The sequence below is a fragment of the Sinohyriopsis cumingii genome, chromosome 19, assembly GCF_028554795.1.
Source record: "Sinohyriopsis cumingii isolate HCF-2022 chromosome 19, ASM2855479v2, whole genome shotgun sequence".
Classification (NCBI taxonomy): Eukaryota; Metazoa; Mollusca; class Bivalvia; order Unionida; family Unionidae; genus Sinohyriopsis; species Sinohyriopsis cumingii.
In genome coordinates this window covers 17,945,981-17,963,964 of record NC_142979.1, presented here as the reverse complement: position 1 = coordinate 17,963,964, position 17,984 = coordinate 17,945,981, and the positions used below count along the sequence as shown (strand labels likewise).

At 36.0% G+C, this 17,984-nt stretch overlaps 1 protein-coding gene across 1 annotated transcript in view; it reads right to left on the bottom strand.

Annotated features, from left to right (window-relative positions):
- LOC149775211 (atrial natriuretic peptide receptor 1-like) overlaps positions 1-17,682 on the bottom strand; it is a 113,129-nt gene extending 95,447 nt beyond the window's left edge. Inside the window, exon 1 of the mRNA XM_089944373.1 lies at positions 17,483-17,682. Within this exon, the coding sequence (XP_089800499.1) occupies positions 17,483-17,682 (200 nt within the window). The remainder of the gene's footprint in view (positions 1-17,482) is intronic.
- Positions 17,683-17,984: the final 302 nt, after the last annotated feature.

Sequence of the window (17,984 nt, the reverse complement as noted above, 5' to 3'; positions counted from 1 at the left end):
GACTAACTGCAATAGCCTTGTCTACATCTGGGATTGGAATTTACGTATCAGATATTGATAGTGGTACTGGACGCTCAAGATTTTCTAATGCCGAGTTGTAGGCCATGTCGGATGAAGGCGTAGGCGCGTGAAGTGGCTCCTGTTCTTTAAAAGTTACTGCAGGTGAAATTTCAAAAGTGCCATTTTGGCAACATGTCCTTTCATTGTTTGTTAATGAAAATCTGCATTTCATGCTGACGGTGTGCTGCAAATATACCAATTAAAAGACTGTCGTTCCTACGGATCTATCGTTGTTATTGTTCCGACAGAGACCACACTGATTATCTTTAATTCTCAGCGAGTCCTTCATGCATGCATTTTCCAAGTAAACATTTTGCGCCTTTTTAAAATGGAATACCATCGTGTTTAAAAATAGATTTACCTGTTTGACTCTTTGTGATATAATGTCGCTCATTCTGTCACGTTATAATCTTTCAGTCAAACTTGAAAAGTTTTCACGAAGGCTTGTGGTATTCCGCTGGCGTATTTTTGTTTATAATCACTTTTCTGATTAAAAAAGAAGTACATGCCTTGTGCAATCCAGCACGCATTTCATGTTTTTAATGCTGTGCCATTGTATATTTCATTTAAGATAAGCTTGAACTCTTCCTCTGAGATGGCATTGTCAAGCGCCTGAAAAATGTGGTGTTTGACATGGATTTCATCGTACTTTTAAGCTTTCACGGATATTCACCGGCTGACAAAATTCCCAGCTTCATAAATCAGACAACAGCTTAAGGATGCGTTCTCAAGGACAATCGCAATTGGGGCAGCAAAGATGGTTGACACTCGTATATACTCCTCCACTCCGGTGCCCAGCTCAGATGTAATAAGAACTGACGTCCACTCATCGAACCAGGACTCGTCTTTAGACACCTTGATATTGTCATTTCACTGGATTTATACACGCCTATATTGGAGATTGAGGGTGACTTCGCAACGTTCCCTCGCAGCAAACCGACCCATGCGCGTCAGAATATTGTTACAAATCGCCATGCAGATACCTTCCTGCCTTCTTGCAATGGGCAAATAGAAAATCAGCTGTTGTGGATACAGATGGAGCTGAAGACTTGTAAAAGGCAGCTAACGGTATAGAGTAGCTTGTAATAGAACCGAAGTAGCAGTGAAATTTGGAAGCTCCCTTGGCAATTTATCAACCCTTTATATGATCACACTTCTCACCATCGTATCATGAGGAAGGTATTTGTGGAAACAATGTGCGGCCAGCTAGAGACAATTGATATAAACTTCGAGAACGTCGAGAAAAACTGGTCATCCTTCAGATACTCTAAATAGCTACATTGATTACACGTAAACATCACGATTTTTTTTATGAGATCGATGCTTCCATACAGAGACTTCTAAAAGAGAAACAGAATGCCTGTTTAGAAGATAACGCTTCATCATACTTCATCATCTAAGAAGGCAGCTTTTAGCAGCATCAAGAGGATTGTCCAGCGCAAACTCATTAACCTGCAAGCCTGAGTAATATGAGCAGAAAATATTCAGTCCTACAGGAACGACGTGAGGAACTTTTACGATACTTTAAAGACAATCAACGGGCCATAATCACCAGAAACATCCCTAATACTGAGTGTTGAGAGCACCACATTGGTCACTGAGAAAGAAAAGATACTTCAAATATAGGAATAACACTTTAACAACATCAACAATCAGTAGTAACTTATCCGTGAGGAGGCAATTAATGGATTGCTAAATGTTGAAGTCAACATATCACTTTCGTATCCACCAACGCTGACCAAGACTGAGAAAATACAATTGACTTTCTGTCAACGATGACTCAAGAATGTATATCCCAAAACCACAAGGAAGCATCTATTATTCACTTGTATAAGTCCCAAGGCAACATACAAGACTGCGAAACCCAACGTGGAATCTCCTTGCTTCAATAGCTGGAAAAGTCTTCTCCTGAAATCTGCTGAACTGCATTGTGCGTCATATCATTTGTGGGTTTAGACATAGTGTTTGTAGTTCGGTGACTCCTGAAGAAACGCAAGAAAAATAACTACAACCTGTACATGACATTTCTCAACCTGACAAAATTCTTTTGCTGAGTCAGCTGTGTGGACCTTTGGAAGATCGTCACAAAACTTGGTTGCCCAGAGTTATAAATCGCGATGGTTAGGCGATTCCATAATGGCTTTCTCGCTTCCTTTGGGGGTGACAGCAAGTCATTTGAATCATTCCCATTTGCCAAAATGTGGTCAAGCAAGACTGTGTGTTGGTCTTAACCCTCTACATCGTGACGTTCTCTGCCATGCTTACATATGCCTTCCGTAATAATGACTCTAAGGTATGCATCAGATACCATACTGACGGAAAGCTCGTCAATCTAAGAAGACGACATGCGAAGACGAAGTTTTATGAAGTTGCTGTTCGAGATCTCCTTTTGCTGATAACAGTTCCCTCAATGTCAAATCTGAGTCTGAGATACACTTATGTGTGGATTATTTATCTTCACCTTTTGACAATTTGCAGTTAGCATGAAGAAGACAGTTGTGTTGCACCACCTGCACAGAAACGACCTGTTTCGATTATACCATCACTGCAAATGGTTAAACCCTACTGGCAGTGGACACGTTCAGTTATCACTCTCCACATCGATGTCGAGACCAGTTGCAAAAGTGTGTATCTTCAAACAAATCTACTGAAGGTCTACAAGTTAGTGACACGATGGTCATCTTTGAACTTGAAGGATGAATAACATGGCGACATTATAATTCCTCTTTAAGAAGCGAGATAGGAAAGTTTAAGAATGGCGGTTTAGTTGCCTGCAGACTTGCATCCCTAACCAGACACCGTGGAATCCTGGCAAGATGTAAGAAAAAAAAATCACCAGTTTGCTTAATATCGTTTGATCAGGAAATGGCATCGTCTTCAACACACCCGACAAAACCCTCAGCAAGAATAAAAAATAACAAGACCTCTGTTACTTGATTTAACAACTGCTTGTTTTCCCAGGCCATTACAGAGTGCGTCTTTTTGGAATATAATTCTTTGTTTTATGACAACGAAACGAGTGATAGAGGTTCCTACATACCCTGAAAGTAAGGTTATCGCTGAGAACGTTTCAGAAAATATCACGTTGTTATTGTAAAATAGATTGCGCCCATGATCCCCAACGGCCGAACATTTTTCTGCTGTTCCGAGAAAGAAATTTCGGTTAACCCTAGCTGCTCGCTGGTTGGCTGAGGATGCTCTCGGTAACACTATTGCTCGATTTCCATCTGCTATGCATTTAGTTCCACCGAAATCTGAACCGGAACTATGTCAACCCAAGGACATTCAAGCACTCTTGCACCTGTAGTTTGAAATTGCTTTATGTGCCAGTTGAACAAAAATACCAGTCATACATCTATGGATTGGCGGTCGGCACTATTTATTCCGGTAGTTATGTCATCTAAGGCAATATTATAAGGAACCAATGGCTTAAAAGCGCTTGCAGCTATGCTGCTAAAAAGCCATGATCGGGCAGTCTCATGTGCATGTTAATAAATTTTATTCTTTAATATAATGGATGATATTGCACTCGAGCCAAATAACCAGGAAATATATTTTGTATGAGATAGGTATCAAGAACTCCTGGATTCTGCGGTCACGCAGCCAGCACCAGGGGTCTCCAACCTTTATTTGATGTGGGCCAAAACAGATAAAATACTTAAGGTCGCGGGCTGCATGAGCAATAGCAGTCTGATAATTTAATGTAAAGGCTAATACAATTATTAGATGATGGTGGCTGTGAGACAGACATTTACTTAGATGAGGTGCTTCTGTCAAAACCTATCAAGACGGAATGCGCTTAAAATGGCATTTACATAGCTTCCGGTTGAAGTATTTGCAACGAGGTTAATGTGGATAAAATCTCGCACGGGGGGGGGGGGGGGGGGCTCAAAAAGGAAAGGCTTGTGTATAATTTATAACTATAATGTCAACAGCTGCTACTTGCCGGTCTGTGCATGGAACCCAAAAAGTATGCGTTAGACGTTTCAAAGAAGCACGAAGTTCAATACTTCGCACGGAACAGCCCGGACTGAGGCCTAAAACCAACTTTTAGCATATTGTGCCGCACAAGTGCATTTTTGGTAATTCTAGGCGCACATTACATTTGATTAAAAATATAATTTCTTGGAAACGTAGAAGACCATGCTGCTAGAAAAGGTAACTTCCCCGGGTTGTTAAAGAAGCATCATCATTTTCTAGGATAGGTCATAAGCAAGCTAAATATTTGGAGGCGGCCTTTATATGACCCTAGCTGACATAAACTGAAAATTGCTACTATGAGGGGTACACCAGCAAACGTTTCATTGCGGATGACAACATGACGATTGGCACCAACGTCGATATGAATTCGGCAAGGATGTCTGACCAAGCGCAAAGAATACATCACACCAACCATAGATGTCGGTTTTCTTTCGGCTGAAAAAGACGTTTGAACAACAACATGCTAGTACAATGAAAAACTTGCAGGTACCATGAAAAATGATGCCTAAAAATACCACGAGTCGTTGGTGGTATTGCGATGGAAGTGTTTCTCCGTGCTTAAACAATGAGTATTTTATCAAGCGCTGTGACAGCTTCGCGCTGATGTTTGTGCACGCTTATGTGAAAACGCCGAATTGCAAAGAATGCGACCACTCTAATATGTAGCTATGACTTTGACTAGGACATTGCCACCTGCTGTCAATGACACTCGTCAGCGCAGCCAAAGCCTTTTCTTCTAGCAGTCTTCGTTAATATCCTTGTAGGCTACTTCCACTTAAAGACTCAACAGTGTCCTACCTTTTTCTTTATTCAGCCACCGCTCCCCTCGCCTGTTGAGGTGATGTAATCTTGTGACTTTTTGTCACCAGTCACGTTTTAGCACTTGAAACTTATTTTGTACATAACCTACTTAACGATAAGTGGTCAAACGCACTCACCTGAAAACACTCACAGATATGCTCATACATTTATAAGAACCATGGTGGTCATTGTAAGTGGCATCGACCTTGAAGAGATTCTGCATTAGTTGACGGCCCAAGTTCAAGAAAAGAGCATGCTAGCCATCTAACCGAGAGCCACTTACTCCGCAGCTGAGGCACAAGACAAATCAACACTAGCACAGCAGCGTTATCGCCTGCTCGAGCAGGTGAATTCTGGAGCTGCCAAAGATAACATAGGCCGATATAATACTTTTAAAACCTTTAGCCTAGGCAGAGGTAGCAAAGGCTTATGGCATATACAAGGCTAAACTCTAAGTGCCATCAAATTATTTAAAGAAAGGTATTTACCCATTGTTATGTGTTTTTCCTATTTAGAATCGAGATCCAGTAACTATGATTCAGTGTGCAGATGAAGCCATTAAACAGACTGACTCTTTCCGTTTTCTCTCGGTACTATTTATTTGGTTACAAAAGTGTGGCAAGGTCGAAACCTTTACCCATTTGGCAACGATAGATTCCTTATAATGACTTAAATATTATATAAATTGGCATGCTCTATATACTTGGCAAACTTAGATAATTCTACTCAAACCTATTAATAGAGATTGGCATTCTTCACATAAAACAACTAACAGGAAAATAATGCATTATGTATATCACATTTACAACGCTGACTCGCGCAGACCTCTGTACTGAGAACCTCAACCTGAGGGCACACCATGCCCGTACCCACTGAGAGAGTAACACATTTGTGTCGAGTCTATCGAATTGCACCCTGTGAGAAACAATTTTTATGTGAACACAACAAAGAAATTGTATGATGATATATCACCCGAGAAAAGCGTAGACTTTATTTGGAAAGGCGCTTTCTAAGCACATTGTGACTATATAATTATGGCGTTTCATATATTTTTACTTTATCGTTGAGTTGTATATACCGTTTAAATGAAGTTTGCAATTTTTCTTTGATCTTGCAGTATTTGGAAGTGTTGATCTTTGTAAAGTATTTTCTCCACTTCGTTATATTCATATTTGTAGAACTTTACCTTTAATAGCACCACAGGATCACTAATGTGATGGCGTGTTAATAAGTCCTAATACATTCGTACATGATAAATCAGCATATTACGTCGAGAAAACATACTCAGTGAAATTAAAAAAGACACCAGTCATATTTTTGTAGGGACATGCAATAAAATAACTCGTGGGGAAATGATATTTGTTTCTTAGCATTGTCAAGTTATGGTCAATAACTACAATGAGACAAAATATATTTTATGGTATGCGAAGTTATAAATTCGATTTCTGTTTAAGATTTTCGGATATTCTGGGTTAGTTGATGTCTACAATATATTTTATACTAAATCATAAAAGTTCTTGCTAAAACAAACGCCTAAATAAGAAGGATCTGTGAAATGAAATCAACCATTCTCCAATGACTCATGCATATCCTTGCCACATTGTGTTTCAGGATATATCGTATAATATAGTTATAGTTTCTTTTATTCTTAGATTATGAGTCAGTATTAAATATTTCACCTCAATAACAGCTTAATGCCATAACTTGTGCAGTTCAAATACTGGCTACTGTTTACATTTGTTATTAAAATATCGCGATGGCGTCACATCCTAGAAGCTTATATTTCCCTTGGGAACAATTGCTCAGAGGTCAGAAAGTATTCCTATGGTATCACGCTAGACAGATGTCTTGTAGTATTCTATGGTCTCACGATAGATATCTTACAGCATTCCTATGGTATCACTATAGATGTCTTACAGTATTGCTATAGTATCACGATAGATGTCTTACAGTATTCCTATGGTATCACGATAGATGTCTTAAAGTATTCCTATGGTATCAAGATGAGTGTCTTACAGTACTCCTATGGTATCAATACTGTGCACATAATGCGTGAAAGTATTATCTTGAGACTTAACGAATGTCGGAGAAAATTTCAAGTTCCCTTCAGATTTAAATGAATTGCTCGCACGCTTGCGCCATGTTGATACTTCCATTAGTTTTTTAATTGGTATTTTAAAATACACATGCTATGTTAGCAATATACATAGATTTTGTCTCTTCGCATTGAATATTTTTAACAAAAAAGAAAACATTTATTTCGTCTGCCTTAACTATAATAAAGCTAGATTTACATTATTCTCAACAGTGGCCGCCATTAGTTTCTATACTTGAATTGTGTACATAGTTACGATGTGTTTCGTCGCCTCGTCCTTGTCTAACAATGGCCATTTTCCAGCTGAGCTGAAATAAGCTTTTATTACCACAGCTGCATTAGCCCGGGGTATACAATTAAATCTCTAGTTGACGATTATTGTTACCAGTTTGGTTCTTCTTAATTAGCATTTCCCTCTCTGCGGTGATAAATTTATATGTAAAATGTATTCAATAACGTATTCAATAACTAGTCGAATACACAGCAAAACTGAAATTAAATCAAGCTCGGTAGGAATCCGTTCAATCATCAATACGTTTTGCTCTCGTAAGTCATCCGTGTCCGAAATAATCCGCAAAATTATGTTGTTAAAATGTTGGTTGTCTTAATTTTCCTAATACTAACTACCTAGCATGCCAATGTATCTTAAAACAATATGGCTTAATTATTTTAAGTTAACTGAGAGACAGAAATAAATTTATCAGGTGAAACTGTGAGGTCAAAAGTATATTATTCCAAATATTTTGTTAGTACATATTAAAGTATCTGAAGGATTTTACTCGTGATTTAAGATTCGCTAGTCGTGCGACTTCTTTGCTGATTAAAAAAATACTAATGGCTGAAAGGGTAACACTAATTGGATGGTGAAAAAAAACATGAAAAGTGCCAAATAACCAGAATTTTCACAATCTGTGGTGCACGGAAATTTTATCGCATGGATATCTTTTCTATATGGAGTTGTTTAAAGTCGATGTATATTATCCGGTCTAATGATGGTGTTCTAGTTTTTAAGACATCGTCAGAAAAGATACTGGAACTACTTATTTCAAGTAATTAACTGAATTCTCAGATTGCAAAGATATCAAATCCTTGTCTTCACTCTAATTTTGGAATTAACATTTTTCGTGTTGGACATCAAATGACATTAACAGGTAAGTTGCTTTCTAATTGATCTATCGTAAGAGAGACAACAACGCCTTTCATTATCAGAGCCCATGATATAAAATCCGGGTCAGTGTGTATGGGTGGGTAGGAGGGGGTATACTGAAAATGTCTTGAAAAATGGTTAAAAACATTGAAATTATCATTACGTCAATTTGTCTTTGATATATAGTGGCATTTGATTATGATTGTCATTATACTTGACTATCAATTTTTAGATCGCCTTAAATCGCCGATGACTCACACCTTTAGCAAGCAATATCATTGGTTAATGATCCATATGTATCGGAATGACATCGGGCGATTCAAAATTACGAATTTCACTCGATTAATTAAAATTTAGCTGTCAAAAATTTATGAAAAGTCAATTTTTGAAAATATGTTGGTTTTTTTTAGTAAATAAGCAAGCAAGTTTTCACATCCTGTATCACCAATGTATTTTCTTGATATACCTAGATGTTTCCATTATGTCCAGAGCGTACATTGTTTTTATATGTTTATTTAGGTTGCGTTCTTTTAAAATAAGTTGTACTGCGACGTAAACCACCACAAAAGAATCAGTTTACCGTTGTCGCTCAGCCAGACAAATCCAATGTATTAAATAAGCTACATCGTCATGTCCTATAGGAATTACGAGTCAATCATCGGTTATTGCATCCAGTTACAGTTGCTAAGTATACATTATTATTTTCTTTGATAATTCTTGAAGAATTGTTCTTTGTAAGAATAGTATTTGTACTTAGGAGAAAGCATTCATTAACAATGAAATGGAAAATAAATGTTTGCTGAGTTCAGCCTCTGAGCTTTAAAACAGGTGTAATTGGGAAGGTCACTTGCACTAAATTTACCTGTTATTAGATCAACTGTCACTATCTGTAGCAAATGAAAGATAATATATATATATATTGATTTTCTGATATGTTATGTCCACGTGAATGAACAACATCGGAAAGATAGTCTTGGTACATCTGAATGTACCAATTACGCAGTGTATTTTATGAAATTGTGGAAAAATGAAGGAATATAAAAGGAACTGAATCAGAGTAGTGATACGGGTAGGGCCGGCATTGTTTGGAAAATCGAATGCATTGAAGGTTGTGACATTTTGGGACTGTAAGATGGAATATATCATGAAGGATACCTATAATCACGGATTAATTTGATTCATAAAAAAAACTGAATTTATTTTGGTCTCCCATATACCTTGAGTTTTGGAGTGAGTATTTCTCAAGACACTAGAAACATTTCACAACTCGATGTCAAGCGCTGCTGGCGTTCTAGAATCATCCATAGCAATCAGATATTAACATGGTTCTGTTAAAATATGCATTTTCAAACTTAATTCACTTTTTCCTATCCTTTAGATGTATTCAATATAAGACTAAAGACACATTTGAGCTTGAAGAGCACTAATTATCACCAACTTCTAAACAAATTTATTTAAAAAGTAAAACGCAATTTTGTTCGAGCTATATTGTGTCACGTGTTTAGGCTCCAACAAAACGTAACAAGAAAAACGTGAAGATAACAAGCTTTATAAAATTTAACAAATAATTTATTGCCCTAGAATAAAATAAGATAAAAATGAGAAAAAGAACTTACGGTTTTACGGAACAAATCCAAAAACAATCCAGGAATTAAAAAATAGAAGTCCTATTATTATAAAGTCATAAATGACTCTGACTTCGAGTCCCCATGAGATCCAAAATGGAAGGCGATGACGTCTACTGTGGCCAGCGTCGTACTGATATATCAACAGTTCTTTGTTGAATCACAGAAAATAATGTTCCAGATTTTGAATTCTGTGTCAATTTCGATAAATGTCTTTGTCCAAGAATTAATTTAGAGCACTAGTATTTCCAGGGAAAACAAACTTGAAATCCAAATGAATTGAAAAAAAACAATAATTAGCCCAAAACTGGTCACAACATAAAACACTTTAATTTCTCATGTGTTAAGGCACTAAAGACTATTCTTTCTCAAAACATGAATAATAACGCAAGCTACAACGCAAAAGATACGCCCTGATGTATGTCAACACTCTGGAAAAACCTAATCGATACATGCCATTTGTCACCTACTCCAAGTATTGCCTCGATTTCACTTTATGAATCTTACTCTGAGAAAGAATAAAAATAATAATAATAATGCTGTTTACCACAACTCTTACTGGTTCTGAATCAAGGTCAAGAACTAGGTCAGCATTAAATACAAAGTTACTATTATTACGTATTTCACTACTGAATTAAATTTCTGGACAGTGTCAAATCCAACAAATAAAAATATTACAATAACATCTAATGAAATTATAAAAAAAAACCCAAACAAACAATTAAATTAAATCGAATATGAATTAAATCAAATATACATAACATATCCGCATAAATAAAAAGAAAGATGAATATAATAAAGCTTTCTTTTTACCATAGATTAACCATACATGAGGTTATTTTTAGAAATGACATAAGAAGAACTCTTATAAATTATAAAAAATATACATCAAATATAACATTTCTAAACACGGGAAAGTGCATCTGCTAATAAGTTGTCTTTTCCCTCGATGTGCCTGGTTCCTGTAACAGCAAACTCCACCTTAGTAGTTTAAGATTTTCATTTTTCATTTTGCCAATGCAAGTTAGGGGGTTTTGGTCAATAAACACAACAATCGAAGGAACTGAACTAATGTTAACTTCAAAATGTTATAATGCCAATATCAAAGCCAAACATACCTTCTCGATTGTTGAATAATTTCTTTGGTGCTTATTTAATTTCTTGGAAAAATAGCACACATGATGATCAACACCATTTTCGTCTTCTTAAATCAATACTGCTCCAACCCCAACATCACTTACAACACCAGATAATTTAAATGATTGGCTGAAATATAGAGCTGTAAGAACTGGCGAGCTTTTGAGTATGGTTTATAGCTTATCAAAAGGCTCCTGACATTTTTCAGTTCAATAAAACTTTTTTCTTGTTCGATAAATTTGTCCGGGGTTCCGCAGTTATGGAAAAATTGGAGAAAAAAAATTATATTATCCAGTTATACCTAAAAATCGCATCAGTTGCGTTTAACTAACAGTCACAGGGAATTTAGAGATAGCCTTGACTTTAGCATCTATAGGTTTAACTTGTCCATGTCCCACGATATCTCCTAGAAATGTTACACAAGCATGGCAGAACTTACTTTGGAAAAAATTAAATTATCAAACTTGCATCAGTGAGCCTTGGCAAACAATTTCCGATGTGTTGCTAAATGTTCTTTCCAGTTGTCGTTGCAGATGATGACATCATCGATGTAAATATCAGAATTATCTAGGCTAGATATAATCATATTCATTAGATTTGAAAACTACTTGGCCAACCCTTCATCCCAAACTGCATCGCTTTATATTGATACAATATATCTGGAGTCACGAATACCAAAATTTCTTTTGCTCTTTCCTCAGTGGAATTTGCCAAAATCCTTTCAGAAGGTCAAATTTGGTGACATAATTGGAATTTCCGATTTTATCAGTGCAGTCATCGATTCTGGGTAATGGAAATGAATCTGTTTTAGCCACACTGTTCACCTTCCTATAATCAGTGCACATGCGGAAAGTTTTATTTGGTTTCGGAGCAAGTATTCTTGGTGAACTCCAGTCACTTTTACTGGGCTCTATGAAATCATTCTCTAGCAAGTACTGAATTTCGTTTTTCAAGTATTCCTGTTTGAGAGGGTTCATCCTGTATGGATGTTGTTTCACAGGCGTGGAATGTGGAATTTTCAACTTCAACGTCATGGAAGATTTTGTTTGCTATTGTAGGAACAGCTGGAAATAAGTGCTCATATTCAAATAATAACTGTTTAAGTTCATTCCTTTCTAGTTGTTGCAAATGTGAATGTGTCTGGTCAGATCATTCATAATTTCTGAATTCCGAATATTAGTAACTCCAAAAGCAGTAGATTCAGAGAGTATTCCTTCGCTTAAATGTTAAATGAGTGCGACATTTACAGCTAAATTGATTGCATGTTTAACCTGGCTATCTCTCTCAATATACTCCTTTAACATGCTTATGTTGCAAAGTTGTTTTTGTTTTCGCCTTCCAGGATTATTTATGATGTAATTTAAATCATTTACTTTCTTTTCAGTTGTATAGGGACCATAATACTTTGCCTGAAGAGGAGTTTGCGCTATGGGCAAGACAGCTAGAACTTTATCACCAGGCTGAAAACTTTCCTTTAATTTCATTTTTGACAGAGTAAAGTTCAGACTCGCTCTTGAAATCCCACAAGCCTTTGACAACTTGTACTTAAAAAATATGAAACATAATCGAGAAGATAGAATAATTTCAGTATCTTCATTCGAAAGAAGTGACTCTTTCAACAACTTCAATGATCCCTGTACAGTGTGTCTAAAACGCAGGTCAAAGGGACGGAATCCTAAAGATTCTTGAACTGATTCCCTTACAGCAAACAATAGTAGAAGAATGCCTTCATCCCAATCTTTACCCGTTTCAAAACAATATGATCGAATCATATTATCCAAATTCTGATGAAATCTTTCTAATGCCCCTTGGCTCTCAGGGTGATAGGCAAAAGATTTGAATTGTTGGATGCCTAATTCGCACATAACTTGATGGAAAATTCCAGACATAAACTTTGACCATTGATCAGATTAGACAGATTTGAGTAGGCCAAACTGAGTACAAAAACTTTATCAAAGCTGTTACTATGGTTTTAGTTTTAATGTTCCTCAAAGGAATTGCCTTCCGGAACCTTGTCGACGCACAAATAATGGTCAACAAGTATTGGTTGCTTGACTTGGTCTTAGGTATGGTACCAACACAATCTACCATTATTCTTCTACATGGTTCGTCAAATGCATGAATAGGTTGCAGATGAACCTTAGATATCTTCTGATTTGGTTTCGCTACTATTTGACATGTATGACATGATCTACAGTATTTACAAACATCACTTTTAACGTTTGGTCAATAGAAATGATTCAAAATCGTGTGATAAGTCTTATTAATCCCTAAATGATCAGCCAAAGGAGTTTCATGGGCCAGACTAAATATTTCCAGTCTGTATGATTTTGGAACTACACTCTGATAGTTCACTGACCACTCGTTATCAGCAGGTACCTCGGGTGGTCTCCATTTTCTCATAAGAATTCCATTTTTAATGAAATAACAGAAAGGTACTTCAGTGGCTTCTCTTTCACTAATGTGCCTTTGAAACAAATTTGAGATCTCAAGCTCTTTTTCATGCTCGACAAGTGATTGTCGTTTGTCATCCTGATTAGAATAAAGAGAATGAGTAGTTAAGAGAGAATCACTGTGATCAATACCATTTGATTGATACAAACAAGGAGTGAAAGTGCCCTCATCCAAAGTCTGATAAATACATGTGTCAACCAAAGGAATATTTTCCTGGTAAACATCATGCTCAAGAGCAGTTTTGCCATAGCCCTGGTAACTGCGTAAGCTGGGTATAAGTCAGGGACTTCTGTTACAATTGGGTCGACGTTCTGATCCAAAAAAAGTTTGTTTGTCACAAGTTGATTAAACACAAACATATCTCCAGCTAGGTAGTTGCCTAGTAATAAATGACTGCCCTCAACGGGTAAAGCATACACTGTTCCGACTGTTACGGGTCCTAAGACAAAGTCTATTGATAAATTTACACAATGGAGAGGAACATTAACAAAGCCGCACTCTACTTCCTGAATAAGAACACTCTAATTAGAAGAAGACTATTCAGAAAAAGGCAAAGTACCTGATATTAGAAGACTCTGCGAAGCTCCTTTGTCCCTTAAAATTTTAATAGGGATACGATTGGCCGAATCACAAAATAGTGATATAGAACCTTTCGACATGAATGGTTCATAATTCTCCCTAATACATCAGAATTAGATTTATTAGACCCAACAAATATATTGCTTTCAATACATGACCGTGACCTTGACCTCTTAGAAATAAGAGAATTTGAAATAGGTCTGTCTTGATTCTGATGCCCATTTTTCAGTTTGTAGCAATAAGAAATAACGTATCTTTTCTTCTTGAAATAGGTACAACTAGGACGAGACCAGGATCTTTGATCAAACTTATCAGAAGCTTGATCTCTAAACGTTGAGCCAGATTGAAATTTAGGAGGGCTTGTATTCGGCTGAAATAAATTTCAACCCGAAGACTGCTTAGTGGAAGTCTTATTTACTAAATAAACTTTATGATCTAAGGAATACTCGTCAGCAGCACAAGCAGCTTTTCCCAAAATTTCGACATTATGCTCATCAAGATAAATTTTTATGTCACTATGGACGCAGTTCTTGAACTCTTCAAGTAATACAAGTAGTCTAAGACTTTCATAATATTTATCTACTTTCTTGGCTCAACACCATCTATCAAATAGCTGCTCCTTCTCTCTTGCAAATTCGACGTGAGTTTGTCCAGCTTCTGTTCCATAGCTCCTGACTTTTTGACGATAAACCACAGGGAGTAACTCATAAGCCTTTAAGATGCATTCCTTTACCAAACCATAGTCAGCACCCTGCTGTACTGACAGGGATGCATATATATTTCAGGTTTTGCCAAAACGTGCACAGTGTAATGATTGAGTCCAACGATCCCTTAGCCATTTTATATTTTCAGCAATTTTTTCAAAATATAAACAATTTTTGTCTACATCTTTTTCTCCAAAAGGGGGCACTAATCTAATATTCTTAGTGAGATAAAAACTTGAATTTGTATGTGAAGTGGGGACGTGCATTTCACTTGCTAGTTCTATTTCTTTTATTCTAAATTGATATTCCCTCTCTTTTTTCTCTCTTTGCATTTGCATCTGTCTCTCTCTCTCTTTCTCTCCACTTTCGCTGATTGTAACTGCATTTGTTTCTCTGTCCCCTGTTACTTCATTTGTTCCTTTTGTAACTACATTTGTCTGTCTCTCCTCTTTCTCCGCTTGAAATTGCATTTGTTTCTCTTCTTTATCTTTCTGAAGTTCAAGGTTTCTGAACTCTAATTTCATCGTGTATTTTAATTTTAATTCCTTTATTATTATACCAGAGTCTGATACAGACTTACTGATCGTAACCAAAGCACTTTTATTCAAAACATTCTTTTCCACCAAATTCTGGACCAAACTATTTTTGATTTCTTGCTTTGTTAAGGAACCCTTTGCCTCAGAAAGATCATATTTTCTAGCAAGTTGAATCAATTCATCTTTTTCCAAAAAGTCTCATTGTTCGTGGGTAGGATTTGAAAGAAAGATTTCCACTTTTGTTGACATTGTAAAAAAGCTTGCTGATTTCGCTAAAGACTTCTAAAATGCCCCCCCCCCCCAAAAAAAAAAAAAAAACAAAAAAAAAAATACATGAAATAAAAAAAATAATATGGGAATTTAAATTTCACAAAGAACTTTTTCTGAAATATTTTAGCCAAAATTCATATATCACAGGGACGAACAACCCCAAATTTATTTGTTACGAGTTTAGGCTCTTACAAAACGAAACAAGAAAAAAGTGAAGACAACAAGCTTTATAAAACTTAACATATAATTTATTTGCCTAGAAAAACAAGGTAAAAATGAGCAAAAGAATTTACGGTTTTACAAACAAAATCCAAAATTATCCAAGAATTAAAAATAGAAGTCCTATTATTAAAAAGTCCCAGATGAATCTGAATTCGAGTCCCGATGAAATCCAAAATGGAAGATGAAGACATATACTGTGGTCAGAGTCGTACAGATGTGTCAATATTTCTTTGTTGAATCACAGAAAATAATATTCCAATGTTTGAAATCTTTGTAAATTTCGATAAATGTCTGTCCAAGAATTAATTTCGAGCACTAGTATTTCCAGGGAAAACAAACTTAAAATCCAAATAAACTGAAGAAAACAAAATAATTAGCCCAAATCTGGTCTTTTTAACGTCTCAAGTGTTAAGGCACTAATGACTATTCTTTCTCAAAACATCAATAATAAATCTAGCTAAAAACCCAAACAGATGCCGGATGTGGGTCAATCCTCTGGAGAGACCCAATTTATGCATGTTATTTGTCATGTACTCCAAGTATGGCCTCGATTTCACTTTATAAATCTTACTCTGAGAAAGAAAGAAAGTTCTTTACCACAGCTATTACTGGTTCTGAATCAAGGTCAGGAACTAGGTCAGCATTGGATACAAAGTTTCTATTATTAGTTGATTACGACTGAATTAAATTTCTGGACAATGTCAAATCCAGTAAATAAAATTACATTACAATAACATGTAATTGAATAAAATCAAAGTCAAATCTAGCAAATAAAATTACATTACGATAACATGTAATGGAATATAAAACATTTAAGTCTAATACACAAACAATTAAATGAAATCAAATATAAATTAAAGCAAATATGCAAAACACTTGTTTACTCAACTTTGCAAGGAAAATTACCGATCCTCTGTAAAGGTTGCATCTCAAAGGTATCTATTCAGTTGACGAAGCTGCCTTAGATTGCTTTGATATCCAAAAGATTAGTATAATTTGGACAGCAGTTGATGCTAAATACCATGTAATCGTAAAATGGGAGATGCAGAAATGTAAAAACAAATGTAAAGAAATGCAGTTACGGAAGTAAATTGCTCAAATCAATACACCGTAAAGGTGTATGACTAGAACTGTTTCTTCATATCAAGACCTCTACTCAAACTCAGCTAGTTTTAGAAACTGCTTAAATGGCTACCTGTTTGCGATGTAGCCATAAAGACGAATATTTTGTTGTAGGAATAAAGTAAACTAAGGCATTACCATAGCATGGGAAATATACCAAGAGCAGATTTGGAAAAGTGATGTTATATTTTGTACAACCGACATTAACTTGCATCGGACCAACATAAGAGTAAATTAGAGTTCTGGTGGAGCAAACGTGACGTTACTTCCATCATCTGAGATACTCAATCGAACGGTCGACTGAACGTTTATGTGTCCCAGCATAGCTACTATTGCTGTATGTAGAACATCTAACACCCCTAACTCAAACATTTAGTCAATAAATTCAATACTTTGACTCAAACTCAAATTAGAAATAGCATATTTCTTCATTCCAAGCTAAAGAAATCCACGGAATTGTATAGACTATTATCGGTAATAATTATATTCCTTTATGGCTTGCAACAATGCATTTCAAACAATCTAATTAAAAAGATAGATGCAGATACCTAGAACGTTAATCAGATAGATCGACTTGTAGATGTATGGATGGATGACAAAATGTAACTAAAGTGAGAGCAAAAGTGAGGGATTTCTTAAATTCCCTTAAAAGCCTATATAAGGGATAGGAAGAAATCAACTGCTAACAATTTGAAACAATTATCTAAATAAAAACAAGCAAAGGTAGAATAAGGTATAATCGTCCTTACCTGATATCATCATTCTGCAATACGCCGTCCTCTTTCAGCTTGTCCATTGCAATACTAATGGCACTTGCAGAGGTTTCAAAAGCGAAACTATCGTAGCAGCACTTTTCAATGATAAGATTACCTACTTTGTACTCCCTACCATTTGCCAATGCCACACTCCACATGAACGCAACATAAACGCTAAGTCGTTTTGCATCCATTACTGATGCAGATGTAGCTTGATTTGATCACAGCCTAGTGACGCATTAGTTTATATACGTTCTCTAATTAATCCAGGTTTGTGCAATGGTGTTCCTTTGGTCTTATTTCAATAGATTATTCTTTATGGTGCCTCATTGGCTTAGGCATACAGAGAAAATATTGATACTTAAATATTTTAGATTATTAACATACATTCTAATTTGAGAAATGAATTCAGGTATAAAGCAAATCAAAGTTTAAAGCGACTAACTGTCTGTGAAATAACCTGTCATATAATTCTGAGCAAACTTCAAGCTCTCTG